The sequence below is a fragment of the Stylophora pistillata genome, chromosome 11 (assembly GCF_964205215.1).
Source record: "Stylophora pistillata chromosome 11, jaStyPist1.2, whole genome shotgun sequence".
Classification (NCBI taxonomy): Eukaryota; Metazoa; Cnidaria; class Anthozoa; order Scleractinia; family Pocilloporidae; genus Stylophora; species Stylophora pistillata.
Genome location: NC_142529.1, coordinates 18,821,025 through 18,842,120, shown reverse-complemented (window position 1 = coordinate 18,842,120; position 21,096 = coordinate 18,821,025). Strand labels below are relative to the sequence as shown.

Genomic DNA, 21,096 nt, shown 5'->3' with positions numbered 1-21,096 from the left:
CAACATTTGCTCATGATCTGTTTTAACTACCGCTGACAATTGCGTGTGCTCGCGGGGCACCTACGATCTGATGTTTACAGACGTTTACTGCTAAGAAAATCATTTAACAGCCGTCAAAGACCGCCTCCCGAGCTCATCTAAAAAATCCTACACATGACTTCTGGCTATATCATATTATTTTCCTTTAAGTTTGAAAGTCTTCTTCCACTTCAGGTAGATTATCCTTCACTTGAGTTCTTCTTTTTTCGCCTTCGCAAGATTTCATATCGGTTGAATATTTCATTTAAATGTGAAGTGAAGCAACCTTTACTTCTCCGAAAATCGTCTTCGTTCTCTGAGTTTCTATCTCCTGCATTCATAGTGGCCACTCAACACATCAAATACAAGCTCTTAGGTAAACTTCCCACAAAAGTAGAAAAAATTCCACGCGCCGCCATCTTTGTTTTGAATTTTCATCTTTTGATCTCGCGCTTCTTTCGCACGTTTCTCTCTCGCGCGTCACGCAAGAGTGAACTTTTCCCTGCGCGAGGAAACTGGAACGAGCCACCTTAAGGGCTAGAAACTGGGGAAAAGCACTTAGCTGTGAATAAGGGGCTGCTTTGCTATAGGAGTGGACCTTCAGATGCCTGCCATTACTCAACTAACCAGTCAAACTATTACAAAAACAAGATCCTTTCCTTGAATTTGCATTTTTAAAGAATCCCTTTTATTTCACATATTTCATTTTGAAAAATATGTCAAGCACCATACTCAGCATTTGATCGCATGTACATATGTGCACTTTCAAACACAGTAAATATTTGAGGACTTGATTTGTGTTGAGGTAACCTTATTTTATATCTTCTCCACTGAAAATTGAAAATTAGACACTCCCAGTTAAAAAATATTAAAATCATAAAAATCCATGTCATAAAATTTTTTGTGGCTCAATAAATTATTTCTAAGCTCCAGGGTATTTAGGACATAAATAATATAAGACAATATCTGATCATTGCATGACATCCCTTGAGAAGAAATGTTACAAAAATTATCCTCCTCATTTATTCATAGCCATGCATTTATTCTTCTATTAATTTTTGTGTCCTTTTTTTTTACTGACATACGAGCTTGCTATTTAATGAATACAAATTGTAATGAATTGCAGTCAGTTAGACAACTATTGAAATGAACTGTGACTTTTTGGTTGAGTAGAAGTTGCTTAACCTCAGCGAATGGAATCACTAAACGTTTTGTTAAATAGGTTAGTGAATTAAGGGCCTATGAGGCCTTAGCTAACTTCCTTGAGAAGTTGGCAAAATGAACTCGGACATTCGCAAACAGGTCATTGGTGAAACAACTCATTGGTGAAACAACTAGTTACCATTGTAATACTGTGCGCCATTGTCCCCTAGACAATAATAATGACTGAACAACAATGCCCCTTCAATGCAAGTATTAATGAAGTAAGTTTCTTTCAGTTCACAGTACATGTTCCTTGAACAGAAAATGTACTGTAATGAGGATTAATTCTGCTGTAGAATTAAAAACCTACGGATACTAGTGAATAAAAAGTTTCTTGTTTGAACATTTCAAATCATGTGAAAAAGCAATAACAAGCTATGGACAAATTGCTCCATAAGAATTCAGTGCTTTCTCAGTGTGTTCCTCAGGATCTATGCTTTCTACAATTACTTCATATCTCTGATGCTTTGATCCGTAAAGACAATAGTGCTGAACAATGAATAACAAGTCAAATAGAATTGATATAGCTCCCAAACCAAACTTGGTAAAGTCACCAAATATAGACTTCCAATCATCTGCAAAATAAAATGAAAAATTTCTTGACTGAAAAAATCTTCAAACCTTCATAGAAGCTAGAATGAAGGTAATTAAGAAGATGCAGCTTGACATGCAGTTACTGTACATAATATTAGCGTTACAATCTATATTCTCCCTACTGTTTCTTTAGTTGCCGACAAGCTAGGTGAAATGGTTTTAACAATGAAGGACTTCTTCAGTTGGTGATCATTTACTTTATTCTTGTGCAAGTTCTAATTGTGCGACTCAGGGGTCATGTTTTGGGGAGAAACTGAATGCTTAAGTTACTCTTACCCGCTCAACCTCCCCTGCTGCAATTTTAAGGAGAGGTTATTGCCCTCTTCCTAGTGTAAGGGAACTTTAAAACATTTCAACCTCTAAGACTGACTAGTTAGCATCTGAATTCTCCTTACAAATCACTCCTGAATCAAATATTTAATAAGGTCACAAGAGTAAAAAATAAAGGAAATGATCACCATGTAAATAGAGAAGCTCTTGAATGTTAAAAAAATTCTCCTTGTCAATTAACACCTTAGGAAATGTATAGAGAACAATATGGGGAATATGCATACGGATGTTAGGGTGTCTAATGGGATAAACAAACCAAGAATGCAATGGCAACAAAAATGTTGCAATGGCATGAGAAAGTTTTGGTAGAGCATTATTATTATTATTATTATTATTATTATTATTATTATTATTATTATTATATGGTAATTACCATAGATCCTGAAATTTTGTGGATTTTCCTATTATTTTTTTAAAGCTGCAAATGATCTCCAATAAACTAGAAACACATTTCTAGCGAGACACATTTAAATACACAAGTCAATCTCTTTGTCTTTCCCAAGTTCACTATGAACTGTAGTTTTATGAAAATGCCATGAATTTCTAGTGAAAAACCCATGAAGATCATTTTTGGCCCATGAATACTGCAAAATGAAAATTCATGGGGTTACTTTAAGTCCTGAATACCTAAGAATTTAAGTCTACTTTTATGATCCATTAATTTCCCTGAAAGTCACCAGAATGAATTCCATTACCCATGAATTTCTTTAAAAGACTACTTTCGTGACCCATGAATTTCTTTAAACGCCTATACTTTCATGACCCATGAATTTCTTTAAAAGCCTACTTTCATGACCCATGAATTTCTTTAAAAGCCTACTTTCATGACCCATTAGTTTCCTGAGCACCAGAATTAATTTCATGCCCCATGAATGGCAATCAAGTAATTCCAAGAAATTCTCAATACCTTGAATGTAGAAGTTTTAAGACAAGGAGTAATTTCAGAGGCTTAAAACTTTGGTTCATTAAAAGGTATGCTATACAAAACATACCATATAGAGACAAACATACATGTATATGTTTATCATGAAATAGGTAATTGTTCCCTAGCTTTGAGCGCATAGGTTTGTAGATTTTAATAGTTTCTCATATTTGTAGTTACTTTTAACATAAAGTTACCTTACGATATTGCGAAGTACGACTGAATATTTAACAACTATTTGCCGAAGGCGAGGTGAATATCGTCGAATAATCCCTGAGACGAAGGGATTATTCAACAATATTCACCAAGCCTGAGGTGAATAATTGTTTTAGTATAATTTCAGAGCTGAACAACAGAAAAATTTCTAAAATCATAACATTTTAGTAACATTTATTAACATTTTATTTTAACATTTTATATAAACGGCGTGGAGCATCTTAAACAGCGTCATATAAGGAACCGCTCAACCAATCAGATTGCTGGAAACTTTTTCCTCAGCTCTGAAATTATACTAGATCCACATAGTGGTCTGCGCTATATAAATGTAAATTATTATTAAATTTATTATTCAAACTAAGTTTTAGTATATCAAAACATTAATAGGCATTTTTTCATGAAGTAGCAGTCAATTATGTTAATTGCAGGTTGTCGATCATGGATTTACTTTCTAACCTCAAAGGCCTCTTGGATTCCATAATCAAGAAAGCTTTTATTGTGATGCAAAAATGTCACATGTCCACAGATGTGCCAAAATCATAAAACATAAACATAATCATGAACATGGGAACGCTTCAGAATACGCACATCCATTTGTAGGCGAGAATTCCAACTCACCATAGTCGCTTTCTCCTCTTGTTCAAATGTTTCTTCGTTATGAGAAACACTAGACTCTATTGGCACCACTCCTAGTTCACTGAAAGGGAAAGACTAAGGAATAGAGATGGCTGTGTTGGAACGCGTTGCTGAACACTTGTTACAGTCAAACTTTGTTGATTTGGGTACTCAGGTACACTAGCTGTGATCATCTTGGCATCTCTCATACTTCCTAAGGTGGTATCCATCTTTTAGAATAATGAGGGTAAAACGCATTTGCAATCACATTCAAAGTTGTGATTGGCTTCTGTTATTTTTCATCTTTGCCGTGAACAACTCGAGTCAAGGTTTTAAGTCTTTGTTCCTTGACAACTTTTGGCCACAAACCGTTCATTTGTAGTATGTTTGATTCTTCTCGATTATTTCTACATAGAGTGAGTTCACATAATTATTTATATCATCTTCAAAACATGGATCCAAGTTAATCCATCCTCCGGTCGGAGAAGTCAGTGAAAGTCAGTATAATCTTGTGCGTTTCTCTTGTGCCTGCAATCGGGCAAGCCAGCGGATTCTCTTTACAAGCCAATGACAATTCCCAAAATATCCACGTGATCATACCCGTGATCAGAAACAAAGAAAAACTCAATTTGGCGCTCATCTTTGAATGTACTTTTCATCGGTTGATCGCTCGTGCGTTAAACTATTTCTTTTCTCAACTGTTTTGCTTAACATAACATCTCTGAAGATGGGTTTTACCGTTGTTCAATGGGAAAACAAGAACAGCGTGAGTGGTATAAATGAAAAGCAAGTCGTTGGTGCCGTGGAGTTAAAAGAAGGGACAACATGAAAAGTTCACATATCGACTGGCCAGTACAAGGGTTGAGAGGCCATTTAATAAAGGTACGATTTTCAAAGTTTGTGGTGAGTTCAAATTGTGATATTCGGTACGTGATCAAAACTGAGAATTCATTCGGTCACTTCCATGCCACAATTTCTTAGGCTTATGCTTTACAATGAAATAAATCTATCAATAAGCTGGAGGTTTCAGGATTTAATTTTAGTCATGTTTGACAAGCTGTGAGCCCAGCAAAAAAAGACAAACACTGCTGCTTAGTCTGCAGTTTAGGATAACTTCATTACAATTATTTTATTGTGACAGTTAAAGCAAGATTTTAAAATCAATTGTTCAACTGTAGTTAAGCCCTTCACTCCCAAGAGTGTCAGTCAAAATTGAGTAGAAATCTTTGAATTTCGATTTGCAGAATCAACAAAAAAAAACAGTATAACATGAAAATGCTGCTTGACAGCTTACATTTGAATTTTAGTACACAAGAGTTTTATTGTATTGCCAGCATACAGCTGGCATACAGCATAGAGTATAGTCTTTGGTGCAAGTAAAGTGGAGACTTTTTCCTTCCAAATTAATGGAGTTTCCAGGGAATTTTCATGGTGCTTGCATATTCCCAAGAACCCCATGAAAACTAACTGGCAATTAACTTTCATGTGCCATGAAAATACCATGGAGAGGCCATGATATTCATGGGTCATGATTTGCTGCAACCCCTTAAAACGTAGTGAATTTTAACACCATGACTTTTTTGACATGAAATTCATGAGTTTTTCAGTACCTTTGAAAAAGCCATGAAGTGCCATTTTGATGGGTATTTCATGGCTTCCACGTCACCTTACACAATATTTCATGGGTTGTGAATATAAAAATTTTCATAGGTTTTTCTTGGGATTTTTCATGTCTTTTTCAAGGCACTGAGTCCATGAAAATGCCATTGATTTAACCATGAAGATCCTCTGAAAAATCTGTGAATTTACCATGAATAATTTCATAAGATTTTCATGGGTTTTGATGTCATAGTGTGTTCTACTCAACAGAATTTGAAAGTTGGAATAACTGGCTCACTGGAAAGGAAAATACTTCATTAAAATACCCAGGGGGAGGGAACATTAGGAATTCATTGTAAAAGGGCTGGAAGGTAGTCAGACTTCCACAAAATGCAAAGCATGGTGGCAATGTAAGAAAAGTCATGGTGCATGCACTTACCATTATTGTAGGCTAAAAGGAACATTTGTAGAATACTCAAGGATCCTCCCGTAAAATCTAGAAGAATATTACCAATACTCCAGCCAGCAGTACTTTGACGTCTATAGTTCATCCATGCCTATTAGAAAAGAGTAGATGGTCAATTGTTGGTTTGTAATGATAATGGGAAATGTTAAGTTGAAGTACAAAATACCTACAGTGGAATCCCGATTTCTCGAACCTCCAGAGGAAACGCAAATTGGTTCGAGAAATCGGGGGTGAAATTACAAGTGAAGCAAATCCAAGGGAAACAAGGTTTGGTTCGAGATATTGGGAGGTTTGAGAAATCAGGATTCCACTGTATATTAGATATTTCATACCAAACAACACCCATGAAATATACAGTCATGGATTGCATGAATGTAGTTAACACTAGTGTAAATAGTACACAATAGTATGGATTTAAGAGTCAAGTAGCCAATCCAGCCAGAGCTTTAATGTTCCAGTTAGTTTATGCAGATGTTTTGAGGATCAGTACCCTTTCCCCAGAACATTGACCCTCTAAGCTCTGAAAAAAAAAGGCTTAAGCTTGAAATTTCAGCTTACTGAGAATCTCTCTTCAGAGGCCAATTAAGATTATCTGATCAACTCAGTTGACACAACCCAATTTTCTAGTGATATCCCCTGCTGAGGCAGCACATTTTACAGTTTCTTTACAACCTCGATAATCCCCCCTTCCTTTATCCCAATAAATCAAGCATGAAGCAACTAGATGGGTCATGCCAGTCTGGCATTGCAGGTTACCACCCCTCCCCTTAAGGCCTCGCAGTCCACTGGTTTGGCTGACGGTTTGCAAGGACAGTGACCCTGCAAGATCTTGGACACAGACCATATTGAGCCAAGTTCTTTTTATGGCTGTTTTATGGACCAAGATGAACTGTTTATCTAAGTTGGCATATCAACTATAATTGTATTTGTATGAGCAGAAGAAACTATAATTATGTTTACTTAGCATATATATAAAAAAAAATACATTTTAGTTTAAATCTTCCTTGCATTTTGTATTTACCTGTGGAATATACTTGATAAGAGTTACACCAATTTTGATATATGAGAAATAATATAGATAAGTGAGCCACTCAATTTTATGGCAAATTGTCACTACTAATGCCACTGCCGCAAACAGCCACGTGCCACTTAGCAGGACCTTAGATATCAGAGACACTTTCTGATCTCCACGCTGAAAGAGAGATGAACCACACATATTACGTATATATAATTTGGATATATCAACAAAGTTGAAATGGTAAATTGGCCACCGTATATATTACGCATATGATTTTGTTATCTTAATGTATACACTATTCAAGTCAGTTTGTCTGAAAAATGATATGGATTATTGGAGTTTCACCCAGTGACACACCTTGGGTTTAAAGTCATACATGAACATGCAGTCAAGGCCATTAACCCAAACCCAGTCCACATCCAAGATTTCTTCTGTCAGTGGTTCGATCTACTTACTGACTCTGCCATATAATTATCATAAATGGAGATGTTAATTTGGAGAAAATATTTGGTATCCATGATCAGGCCCATTATCAACCAATAATTCCCTAGTACGGTAATTAATATTTTTTCTTTATTCTTATCACTTGTCTGCTGGATCTTGTACTGATATTGTAAGGAGAAATTCTGTCCTGGGAGGGGAGGGGGGGTAAAGGAGCTGTATCATGGATTATGCCTTTTGTTGCTTCAAAAATTTAGGAATAGGTTTGTTACTTGCAAATTTTTGTGAACACCTTTAATCAGCTTTGTTGCTAATACTGTTACTCTGTGATGCATTAATTTTATCTCATTGGTCATAGTAAACATATGGTTCTTATGGTAAACCTAGAGAATGGAAAAAAATAATATGATAAATATAATACTTACCTCATAAATGAAACACTGAAAAATTGTTATAACAGTAAGAACAACAGCATGGACAGTAAAAAATACATCATTGGCTTGCACCGGGTTAACCCCGCCAGGGTGCTTTGCAAAATATTCACGCTGAAAAAAATAAAGGAAAACAGAATAAACATCAAACAAAGTATTTACTCTATACCTTTACTAAGGGGGGAAGGGTGTAAAATTATAATTTAAAATTTTTTTTTAAATATCATCCCTGTCAATTAAATTGAAAGAATTTCTTCTGCCTATGGCTTGGCTTGCCTTAATTTTTGGACATGACCACTCAACTAAATTCTATACCACTTTTCACTTGCAAGAATTTAAAAGGTGCTAATTGGGTTAATTGACAGCCTTGGGTGTTTGTACTTTTAGTTACCAGCTTAATGTTACAGAATAATTTTATGACTGATATTTCTAAACACTTCAATATAAATGTTTCATTATCTTTAATTAATTTTCGTTGTATCCCCACATAAGAAAGAGACTACCAGGGATCGACACTAACGGCAGCCCACCAGCCACAGACTTGAAATTCAGTTTTGGCTCGTGGTTTTAAATTTCAACTGGCCAGTTTGGCTAGTAAACAGACAGAAATTGTTGTAACATCTAAAAAAGATGTCACTAGCCACTTGGCTAGTAAGTTGAAAAATTAGTGTCGAGCCCTGGAATACTAAAATGTTTCCCAAGTTAAAATGTTTCATTATAATAAATTTTCTAGTCTATAACCACTCCGGTCCCTCCCATCCCAACAAACCAAACCATTCTGTACTAACCTGAACCTCGTGTACCCAGAACATGCCTACATTAAAAAAACCATAAGCTAAAAATCCTGTGAGGTTGTAGGCCAAGAAGTCAAAATTGAGACCTACAACACTGAAGAAAAAAACATTGCATTACATTATACACAGTCAATACCTACTTTTATTCATCTTCAGTTCTACAACTCTGTCATACACAGGCTATATTTCCTTTCTTATTCTTGTTACACATATTTCACTGTCATATAACTTGTTCCAGACCTTTAATACAAGTCTCATACACTTTCACAATAGAAAATGAGTCATATCTTAAATCCTTTAATACTTTACAGATCTTATTTACTAATTCTCCTTTCTCTTAAACTCTGCAAATTATAAAATTTATTTAGTTAATAATTAGTTATTATTTAGTTAATAATCCCCTAACTGATATCTCTCTTTATTCTCGTCACTGTCTGCTCTGAATATTTTATTGATATAATTGTAACAAGAAATTCTGTCTTGCCATCTCTCATGGGAATTAAGGACTCAAAAAAGTCAACATAAATGCTAAGCCAGAAATAAAACTTTAAAAAAATTTACTCACAAGGATTCACAAAGGGCTTAGCTTTTTATGCTAACCCTTTGTTGTACTAGGAAGGAAAGTTTTCATTGTGGCCAGCAAGGAAAGTTTTCTTCATCAGTGATCTTGATTGCTCATGATGATAATTAGTAATCATGAACCTTTTCATTCCAATCAGTGACTTTGGTGAGTCCAATAAACATAAACTATAGTTTGCTAAACAACAACAACACTTTATTTTTTTGTCCTAATGTGCTCTCTCTCCTTCCCATAGGATCCTGGGAAACTTACTGGCAGCAGGCCAAATGGCCGGCGGCCGCAACAGACTTGGACATATCAATACAAGCAGACAAGTGTGTGATAAGAATAAAGAAGATTATCAACGGGGGCATTATTTATAGGTCCAACAGCAATTTCTCCAAATTAATATTAGAAGAAATAAATGAGCATGTAAAGATGAAACAATTTTTAATGTAATAGAAAAATCCATCTGGGGCTTGGATTTTTCTATTACATTAAGAAATAAATGGCAGACAGTAATTAATGAGAATTAATTGCAAGATTCTGGAGGTGAAAAGGGTTATTGCATGGCTTAATCGTACCTTTTTCTCTTCCAATTGAGAAATGCCTGCAAAAAAAGTAATCATTAACTCTATCAGAAATCATTGGCCAGCAAGGACACATTCAAGTATTTTGATTCTTCACTTTCAAGACATATTTTTCTGAGGCTTAAAATTCTCTGATGTTTACAATCCGCCTTAGAAATCAAAACTTTCAACCAACAGTTTTACCACAAACTCAAAGGTTTCTTTAAGGAGGTGAACCCACCAGTTATTAAGAAGGTAGCGTTAGTTATACAAGTCTAATAACCCTTTAATTCTCAAGATCTGATTATGAATTATTCATCTAGCTGCTACACATTTCCCTGTAAATTGGTTAGGAGAATTTGGTGTTCAATCAAGGTAACAACTTTTACCTGATACATTTGAGTATTCTCATTACCTGTTTGCTGGATCATGTATAGATATTATAGGGAGAAGTTACAGGTTAATCACTTCTGTCAATATTACAAAATTTTCATACCTGAGGATAAAATGAAATGGACCATGCCACAAAATACAGCCAGCCAATCACTTGGTTAATGATATATAGAGGCATGGAGTGTACCACTCTTATGTCCAAACTAAAACCAAGAGAGAAATTCCAAACAAGCCATTACTTTCAACTGTACATCAGTGAACAAAAAAAAAAGGCATTTTAAAAAGAATGAATGTTACCATTTATTTAATGTACATAATTATATTATGATAGTTACCATACCTAGAATGGCTATTTGAATTGGTCTCATTTTGCACATGACACAAAATGGTAGCTTTTCCAATTCCAATCCCTTTGACAGTCACTGAATGCTTTTCATAAAGAGGAGGCACATGAACCTTTCAAAATAATAGAATTAAAATTCAGCTCATTTATTTGTGTACATGTAATCTTGCTGTGTACAACTATAGTACTGCTTTCAAAACTCCGCCTTGTAGATCCTTCATTTCTTGAAATCTGCAAGCTAAAGCTCACACCAGGATATCATCAAACATGTTTCACAATTTTACATGTCAATTAATTGTTATGATCAATTGTTATGGCCAGTTAATTGAGGATAAATGTCATTTTCACTGTTCAATTATTTATACAGTTAATAATCTCTTAATCCCCCTGAGTCACCCAGCAATACAAGCTAAGACAGAATTGCTCCTTACAATAATCAAAACAATATCAAGCAAACAAGAACAAAAATGAATATCCACTAAAGGATTTCTTACTATAGTCATTCCAAAACCAAATTCTCCAAACTAACATCACAGGAATTGTATAGCAAACAGTAAGGAGAATTGCTAAATGAGATCTTGGCAGTGAAAGGGTTGCACACTGATTCCATCAGTGATGTGCTTATAGATGCTATATTAGGATAAATTCATTACTTGACGAGGGAATTCCGCATTAAATTGCACGCAAAAACTGATATCGCACGAGTCGTGAAGCGTCGATACTTTAGTGCAATATAGGTTTTCAAGTGCAAAAAAATGTGGAATTCACGAGTGAAGTAATGGATTTTCCTTGAATCACACCACTGAATAAAAATGAGAAAAAAAAGAAAATAGCATTACTTAAAATTGTTATGTTCACGTAGATGCGAAACAATATCACTTAGCCTCGTTTTCAACTTGCAATTCCATGCCAAATGCCTCGCTTCGTTAACCAATCAGAATGCGAGATTTTATTCAATGATGCGATTCTAGGATAAATTCATAAAAGCTCACCCTTTTTGGCACTTCAATTATTCCTGGCTTGGTGTTATTTATCATAACCACTATGGTACCATTTGATGATCCTTTACTGTTTAGGGAAGAGAAAAACAAATTTAGTTTTGAAATCATCCTATGGGGTATAATGAGCTGTTCAACTAGTCACAAATATTAATGATTCACATTGCCTTGATCCCTTTGACAATCATTTGAAAGGGAGAAGGCATGTAAAAAAGAAAAAAAAATAGAGAGGGGGATGATGAAAGATTCTCAGAAATACCTGTAAGGAAATCCCTTAATGACACTCACAGATTCAACTCTTTTAAATCTTCCATCTTACTGATTGATAATTGTGATATTTAAGTTAAATCATACTGCCTCAAGAATGGAAGACTGAATGGCCTCCAATGGTTGGTATGCCACATTCCAGATTGAAACCAATCTACAAATGTACATACATTACTTGACCACTCCAAATAGGGGCTTTTCAGGGCCAATTCCCACCCATCCCACCCCAGCAGAGGACATCCACCACACAGTAATCTCGTGCGTGGGAAATTAATGTCTCCTAACCTTGCAGGAGACGGGGACTACGGTTTATTCATCCTTATCCGAGAAGACTAGAATATCTATCCAATTCTTGATTATAGAAAGGTAGCAAATTTTCCTCACTTATTTTAAGACCATGAGTATCGGTCCGGCCGGGACTTGAACCCTCGACCTCCGGCACAACACAATCCGGCACTCTAACCAATTGAGCTAACCGGGAGGCGGTTAGCTCAGGCGGTTTCTACATTTGAGCCAGTCAGGCCACTGAGTCTTCAGTCTCAGAACCCACAATGTGTTTAACATATTATACAGCACTATTATATGTTAATGTTATCAATGAGGCTGTTAATTCTGTAAAAGAAGTATTATGCAATAGCAATATTACCGTTCTGTTATTGTAACCTCAAAATGTGTAGTTTCATCAATTTGAACTTTGTCCTTTTTTGACTCTAGATGCAGTTTGATACCTTCAAATTAAAAACAGAGGTGTAAATTAAACATTCCAGCCCATGGATTAGTCGGCCCCAAACTGTTATTCAGGAGCTGTGTAGTTCAAAGTTGGATTAAGATAACCCAGGGTTAGTCTGAAATCTGATTTCAGATCTGTAAGCCTTGAAAGAAAATTTGGTGTAATTCTCTTGTTTACAATTTGATGATTGAATGCTCTAAAAAGAAGAGGGAAAATTATTTCAAAAGGGGTCTGGAACAGAGAAATTATAAAACAAAGCTGGATTTAAATTCAACCCTGGGTTTAAGCGCTGATTCAATGGCTCTTCAAACAACTCACAAAGCCCCACTGAGCAATGATCGTGAACAAAACCGTAGACAGAGATAAATGAATTAAATGTAATTCTGCCCTTGATTTCAACCTGGACTAACAATCTCTTCCTGACCCTAATTTTCCTTTTTCAATACTGTTTAGATTGTTATTTTTCTTTACTAATAATATCTTAGTGACTATTCAGCTGAAAAGATAGAGCAGTGTTGACAAGAGAGGAAATGAATGAAAAGTGTTTTCTTCACGTCATGCATTAAAAATAAATCCCCCTTGCAAATAGCAAATTTAAAGAGATTCAAAAAATAATTTTTTTCATAGCATAGTTTGGACAGTTCACCAACAAACACCTCGCATAATATAATTCTAAGATTAGAAAGTCAATGTACAATTGTTACATGTACACGTTTTTGTGCTATGATGGACTTTTTAAGATTTTTGTGTTGGGGACTATTTTGGCTCTAATGATAAGTGAAAGATGATAAGTTCGGAATTGACGAGGGTATGCCTTTCAGTTTGCTCACAGACGCAATCAGGTCTACCGTTTACATAATTATAGATATACGGCCATAAAAATTATTTCTGTATCTCTAAACTTCGATTTCTCTTCCCTTTTTCGTAAATAAAGATCTTGTTAAATTGCATTACGAAGGAAATTGCTTAAAAAGTGCCCAATTTTTTGTTTTTGTTGTTTTCTTTTTTTAAAGATTGGGTAGAAGAAGCTTTTTGTACAATGGTGTCTCTACTATCAGCAATTGTCATCAGAATCAACCTCTCTCCCATAGGAATAATTATACTGCACGTTTTCCAGTACAGCTTCACAAACCGATAAGGCCGTCAAAAACCGCGCTACGGTTTAAGGATGGTTTTATACGACATTGAATTCCAAGCAACAAAAAAATTTACTTAGCTTTGGCTGACAAAGGTGTAAATGAAGGGTTGATCAAATCCCTTTTTGTTGTAAAATAATCCCACAGGTCGCCAGAAATTAAATGTAAACAACAGAGCCGGTCTCTATCTCACCTTCAGTCTGTAGTGCTTGCACGGCAATGAAACAAGTGATGAGCCACATTTTGTCCATTCTGTGAATCGATCTCTTCCAAATTCAGATTCCAAAGATTCTAGAGAGCTTCCATTTATTGCTGTTGGATGGTTTCTGTAGTTTCCCTGACAGGAAAAGCGGATTCATTTTTAACTATTATAATGTTGTTAGGAGCGTGTGAATGTCACGCGCCGAATCACGCGCCGATCATGACAATGTACAACTGTACAGCGGCTTTTCAAACTCAAGTAAGGTTACTTTATAAGTATAATTTCAGACCTGAGCAAAGAGTTTCCAGTAATCTGATTGGTCGAGCGGTTCCTTATACGACGCTATATAAACCGCTCCACGCGGTTTACATAAAACGTTAATAAATGTTACTAAAATGTTATGACTTTAAAAAATTTCTCTGTTGTTCAGCTCTGAAATTATACTAAAACAATTATTCGCCTCAGGTTTGGTTGATATCGTCGAATAATTATTAATTGGAAGTGGTTGCCTTCAATGAAGTATATATATATATATATATATATATATATATATATATATATATATATATATATATATACCTTACTTATTTAGCGATGCCCATGTTGTATGAGTCATCGATATAAAAGATAAAATCAAATAAGAAAAAGGCAGGGGGTGGGGGTGGGAAAGCAAAATTTCGAGGTAAACAGTCTAATTATCTTGTAATAGGTACAGTGTACAGCCGGAACCTGATCATAAAAGTGACTCTCGTATCTAGGAATATTTCTTTCAATGGAGTCAGTTTGCTAGACATAACGTCTCGGCCCACAAAATTTCATCACAATTTCTTTCAATGCACTTCTGAAATCGATATTGTGGCAAATTTCGCTGGTAATGTTCAAGGGCTTCTGTTCCTCGTATCAGGAGAATTAAAATGTGGAAAAAAATTCATGTTTGCGAGATGTTTGTTCTCAAAAAAGTAATGGCAAAGAAATGTAGTGATTTACTTTTTAAATAGCCCTTTTTACAGTTACCGGCGCCATATTGGATGTGTAACCGCGCAAACATGATAGCGAGGTTAGTGTTGAGTCGCGTTGCGAGTTCCAGTGAGAGTTCAGTGTATTGTGGTGGTGCTCTGTCCTTTTCATCGAGATATTTCGACAATGAACGATACTTTCCCTACGCAGGATATTCCTCCTTCTTCTTCGAAAGGAAGAGGAAGACACTGTGCCGCTTTTTTGTTGTGCTAATAGCTATTATGACACAACAGGCAATCCAACAGGTCTGCATTTCTTCTCGTTTCCGAATGACGTCCAGCAGCGAATCAGATGGTGCAATCTCCTGAATCAACAGCATGCAAAGGACGGATTCTTCATCACAAAATCAACTTCTTTGTGCTCAGAACATTTAAAAACAGAAGACATGCGAAAAAACGTGGGCAGGTCGCTGGAAATTGGTGAAAGGTTTATAATGTTTGTACGGTTGTTTTGTTGCGTGGATACCAAAAGAAAATGGAGCTTTGATTGTCGGTATTGTAGTGTTTATGCTGGGATTTTTTTCTCCTTATTAAAAAGGTGACATTTATATTTCTTTGTGCACTGTGGTCTTATACGATATCTGTGAACTGAATGTGAAATTATAAAATTATAATGTAAAATTAAAAAGTAAAATTAAAAATTTAATAAAATCATGAGTTTATTATTATATATATGGGCAGAACCATCTCGATTAAACTAGTCAGTACCGAAAAAAAACACGGAAAATGCCTGCTTAAAGGGTCCCAGTAGCAACTGTGACAACTCAAGAAGAGTCATTTGAAGTTGAACAGGAATTATTTCACCAAGAAGTTGAAGCAGCTGTGTCAACTGTCAATGCTGCTTCATCTTCACCAGCCCTGCAACAATCAGATGTTCTTAAGCTGCAATGGGAAATAGAGCTACTGCAAGTACAATTAGCTGACTTGAAAGAAAAACTAAGCAAAGTTGAAAATGAGGGGGATATTTATTGGCGTGCCAATTTTCAATTGACAAAATTAAAGATGATGAGTCTGCAGTTCTATTTTATACTGGATTCCCAAACTATGGAGCACTCATAAGCTTCTTTAATTTTATTGACCCAGTGCTGGCAAAGATGCAGTACTGGAAAGGAGAGAAATTGTCGAAAGAGAGTCAGCCATACCAAACAGATGATAACAGAAGTAAGCCGGGGCCTTCAAGAAACTGTCATTCTTGGATGAATTTTTGCTCATACTTATGAGACTAAAGGCTGGGTTATTTGTACAAGATCTTGCTGATAGGTTTGGGATCAGCAAGAGCCTGGTGTCCAGAATCTGCATTACATGGATTAATCTTAACTATGTGGAACTGAAAGAACCTTTCCCATTTCCAGCACAAGAACTTGTTCACAAAAATATGCTGCAAGAGTTTGCTCAATATGCAACAACTAGGATTATTTTAGACTGTACAGAACTGTTTATTTTTTCTCCTGTGAATAATGTTAATTATTGTCAATAGGCTCTTCGAAATGTTATGTTTGAAGAATAGAATTTTGAAGCTCCTTCCCATAAAGACATAGTTTAACTCGTGTTTTTTATTGTCATGCCAATCACTTCCCTTATTTACACAATGTACAATGGTACCTTATCTTGATTTTACAAGCCCAACATCATCTTTTTTTCCCTGAGTACTAACAACATTAATATTAATATTTCTTAATGTAAGGAAAGATTACACCTAAATCAATTTGAGCATTAAATTTGAGCTGGTGAAGGTGAAGCAGCATTGACAGTTGATACAGGTGCTTTAACTTCTTGGTGAAATAATTCCTGTTCAACTTCAAATGACTCTCCTTCAGTTGTCACAGTTGCTACCGGGACCCTTTTAGCAGGCACCTTCCATAGTTTTTTCGGTACTGACCAGTTAAATCGAGATGGTTCTGCCCATATATATAATAATTAAACTCATCATTTTATAAATTTATAATTTTACATTTTAATTGTACATTACAATTTTATAATTTTACATTCAGTTCACAGATATCGTATAAGACCACAGTACACAAAGAAATATAAATATCACCTTTTTAATAAGGAGAAAAAAATCCCCCCCCCCCCCCCCAAAAAAAAAAAACAAATCAACAAATCAAGAAAATCAAAGCAGGCATTTTCTTTCGGTATCCAAGCAACAAAACAACCGTACAAACATTATAAACCTTTCACCAATTTCCAGCGACCTGCCCGCGTTTTTTCGCATGTCTTCTTTTTTGAAATGTTCTGAGCACAAAAAAAATTGATTTTGTGATGAAGAATCCGTCCTTTCCATGCTGTTGATTCAGGAGATTGCACCATCTGATTCACTGCTGGAAGTCATTCGGAAACTAGAAGAAATGTAGACCTGTTGGATTGCCTGCTGTGTCATAATAGCTATTAGCACAACCAAAAAGCGGCACAGTGTCTTCCTCTTCCTTTCGAAGAAGAAGGAGGAATATCCTGCGTAGGGAAAGTATCGTTCACTGTCGAAATATCTCGATGAAAAGGACAGAGCACCACAACATTTCACTAAACTCTCACTAGAACTCGCAACGCGACTCAACACTAACCTCGCTATCATGTTTGCGCGGTTACACATTCAATATGGCGCCGGGAACTGTAAAAAGGACTATTTCACAAACCTAGTACCTAGATCCCACGGTCAAAAGTAATGCATAACAATATGAGCCCACTGTACCTCAATTCTGCGGTTCTGTAACACAATGTAAGATGGCGGCTCGCACAAGGTGAACGAGATCTACTTATTCTTCACAATATTCTCAGTTTCAGCAGAAAGGTGTCACGTTTTTAAGATATCAGCTAACTTTTCCTCTTATTGCTTGCATTACAGAGCAAACTTTGGCTGGTTACTTAGGAAATGTGTCTTCCTAGATATCTCTTCCACACCACGGTTATGGACATCGTTTATCTGTAACAAACTAAACTTATTTAGTTCTGTGAGTAGAAAAGTCAGGTAAGCTTAGTTTGAAAATTTTCTGCACTTTTTGCCCAACGTGCAATAGAAGGGAGACACCAAACAACTAATTGAAGATTTGGGTTCTGTCCTGGTGTACCGGTTCACAAGGGAATTACCATTGTTCTTTCTTTGTTTAGGAGTTATCGGTTAGCTATTGTGTATTGTTTGGTCTTTTGTATTGGCTCTTGTGAACCGGTACACGAGGACAGAACCAAGATTTGTGCGTCGCATACAGTACTGATCGGTTCATGAAATCTGGACGTGTCGATATTTTTGATACTTGATAGAAAGTGAACGTAATCGTGACATTTTACCATTGCCAAAGCCAGTCTAAAACCATTAATAAGTTTGAAGTTGGTGAGTGTTGCAAAAACTCAAGTTGTAATTTCCTGTCGACATTTTCGTTTAGCTAGTTCTCAGAGATATCTTCAGATGACCACTGGGTTATTGTCGAATCCTGTAGAATTAGGCAATTCCGGTACTGTTCTAGTTTCCCTTTGTGTGTTGGGGGCCATGTGCTTTAGAGCCTGGCATATTGTTTTGGAATGGTTCCATCTTGATGTTAAAGCCAGGTTTATTACAAATCCCTGAAAAAGTTATCAGCTTGATGAAAGGTTTGCTTTTGTATTAAACTGTGTATATAATAGCAGAGCATTAATAAAAACAAATATTGATTCTTTCCCTTGCAGTTCCTGTAGTGCAACAATTAGCCGGATTCCAAAAAAGGTATATCCTCGCAAGTACAAGGTCAGGCTTGTCCAACCAGATGGTTCCTCTTTCTTCATAAGATACGATAAGCCTTTAAAATTAATAATGCAACCAATCAACCCGACGGAAATGACAGAGGAAGAGAGGAGAGCAAGAATGAAGCGATTAAAACCTGAAAAGCCAAAGAAAATTTATGAACTTGACAATGAAGATGATGGCCATGATCAGAGATCATGGGCTAATTTAATGAAGAAAAAACCATGAGAGTCACACAATAGCTGGATTATTTGTAATTTCACACCAGGGCTGGTCTACTGTACTGCCATAGACACATTGATATGAAAGGTCTCTTCAACAATCAGTTCTGTGTTATTTGTTTATAATTTTCAGTGAATTCAAACAAGCTTAATTTTTTGTTACATGTTCTATCCCACAAAATAGGTGTGATTTTGGCATGTGGGTGCTCAATATTTTCTTGGTGAAAATTATAGCTGCCATCCATGATTTTTACAGTAGTAGATGGCTGAGGAAAAAACAAAATTTGTACATGGGGGGTGAGTAAGGGTCAAAAGGAAGGAGCTGGAGGGATAGGTCAATCCTGTCTATTCCAACTTTGAATCAAACCTAGGGCAGCCAGATAAATGATTACGAACTTAAATGATGATGGTATTGACTCATCCTACCATTAGACACTTACACTGCAGGCTAGACATGCCTGTCACATGGGAAAACATTTCAATAAAGGGAATTTAAAAGGAAAGTTGTCACTGCCACTTATTTCCAATCCTATCTGCCAGGACTTTTCAGCTGGTATGTCCCTTATTCTGGACACAATCCAAACACACAGTCATACTGATAGCTATTGTGAATTTTCAAGGTAATGTATCAGCTAATATGAACTAGGGAGAGGTTTCAACCATTTTGTATGCTTTTTAACAATGAGTGAGTGCCACCTTTACCATGCTTGTGATTAAATAGTTTTCAATGAAGTGTTGAGAGGTATTTATACATGGTTACACCAAGTTTGGTTCTCTTTGCCATATAATTGCTCTGTAAAAGTACTACTCGATCAATCAAATGCAAGGGTAAATTCTTTTATAACCCGGTGACTTACATTTGAGGGTGTTCATTTGAACATGCTGCTGCTTTTCAATTTTAAAAGCCTTCTTTGATACTGTACTCCTTGTTTTTCTGTTTGGCCATTTTGACTTTTGTAGTACCTACCGGTAAATGATAATTGCTTTACACAAGTGACTACTTCAGAGGCTAATATATAAACTTAAGGGAACTGACTTGACATAACTCAGTAGTTATATAATATAGTATCAACAATATTACAAGAAAGGATGATAATTATTTTTTCTTTTTAAACAATTTTATTGTTGTGTCTCAAGTTTGGCAGACTATTGTAGCTTAGAGGCATGATAAAACTCAGACAATGCAGCAGTTTCTAAAAGATTTAGATGTCAAGTGGCTATTTACAACTCTGCACAAGCATTGGAGAGACATTGAGACTTTCTACTAGTGTAAGGCCAAAGATTTAAGTCTTTAAATGTTGTTCAATGTTTTCCAGGGAGGTCAAGTTCTCTTTTTGATCACTGAAGGACCTACATCACAACATTCTATTTTTGACAAAATAATTATGTTGGAAGAGTCACATATAATTCACAAAATGAGGTCACTAGAATAAAGAAAATTATCACAAATTAAAGAAGCTTTTGATTGTTAAACAAATTCTCCTTGTTAGCACCTTAGGAAATGTATAGAGAACAGTATGGAGAATATGCATACTGATGCTGGGTTTACAGGGTTGATTTTTCAAATCTATTCTGATCTCTTCCATCCCTGACTTCCCCTTGTTTCTTTTCGATCCTCACCTCTTTGGTGTTTGCTTACCCTCACAAGTTATTACTGAAAATTATTAGGTAACTCTTATTTTAACTTGGAAGATATGGAACCTTATGGTTAGTGAAGTGGACCCTAGGTCAAGAAATCAGGTTTTGAGACCCGGATGGATTACGGTGTTATGTTCTTCATCAAAACACTTTCCTCTTGCAATGCCTCTCTCAATGCCAGCCAGGAGTATGCCTACTCTTAGTTGCTCCAAGTTGTGGTGACCAGAATAAGCTGCGGCTTCATGGGCCATTTGGTTGGAGTATAGACTTGACCTTTACTCAACTGTTAACTTTTTTTGAAATCTAACGATTTTTATTGACCCCCAAATTTACTCACAAATGTTACGATGAAACTTCTTCGACTCAGTTGTATATTCAACATGATTTCACTCTGCTCTTTCCACTGTGTTTTTCTCTCTTACGACCACTTTGCGACTTTGGCCTTTTATTCTCATTTTCAAGGTCCTTCTAACATGACCTGCTTATCAGACAATACTTTGTTTTGTTACTGCTTCTCAGACGTCACTTCCGCTTTCACCAAATTCTCAAGTTGCTCTTGGGAGCCCGCAAGAGAACCGACTTTGTTGTTTAGCTTCACATCATCTGTTAGTGGTGTGATTATTCTGTTGTTGTTTTCACCCTCCTTTGAGATGTCGTTTTCTTGC

The 21,096-nt window shown here is 35.9% G+C and overlaps 2 protein-coding genes across 3 annotated transcripts; one reads left to right on the top strand and one right to left on the bottom strand.

Moving 5' to 3' along the window:
* Positions 1-683: 683 nt before the first annotated feature.
* On the bottom strand, positions 684-14,068 carry LOC111337838 (cystinosin). 2 transcript variants are annotated; one of them, XM_022944206.2, is made up of 11 exons: positions 13,836-14,068; positions 12,423-12,504; positions 11,504-11,579; positions 10,509-10,624; positions 10,272-10,371; positions 9,791-9,816; positions 8,642-8,741; positions 7,848-7,967; positions 6,985-7,155; positions 5,937-6,054; positions 684-1,796 (listed from the first exon to the last, which is right to left on the bottom strand). In XM_022944206.2, the coding sequence occupies exons 1-11, from the start codon at positions 13,891-13,893 to the stop codon at positions 1,597-1,599; spliced, it is 1,167 nt and encodes a 388-aa protein (XP_022799941.1). In that variant the 5' UTR covers positions 13,894-14,068; the 3' UTR covers positions 684-1,596. The 2 variants fall into 2 exon arrangements, with proteins under 2 accessions (XP_022799941.1, XP_088594372.1); XM_088738246.1 differs by lacking the exon at positions 12,423-12,504.
* Positions 14,069-16,979: 2,911 nt separating this feature from the next.
* Positions 16,980-19,525, top strand: LOC111337828 (uncharacterized). The gene is made up of 3 exons (XM_022944199.2): positions 16,980-17,598; positions 17,703-17,825; positions 18,518-19,525. The coding sequence occupies exons 1-3, from the start codon at positions 17,582-17,584 to the stop codon at positions 18,798-18,800; spliced, it is 423 nt and encodes a 140-aa protein (XP_022799934.1). The 5' UTR covers positions 16,980-17,581; the 3' UTR covers positions 18,801-19,525.
* Positions 19,526-21,096: the final 1,571 nt, after the last annotated feature.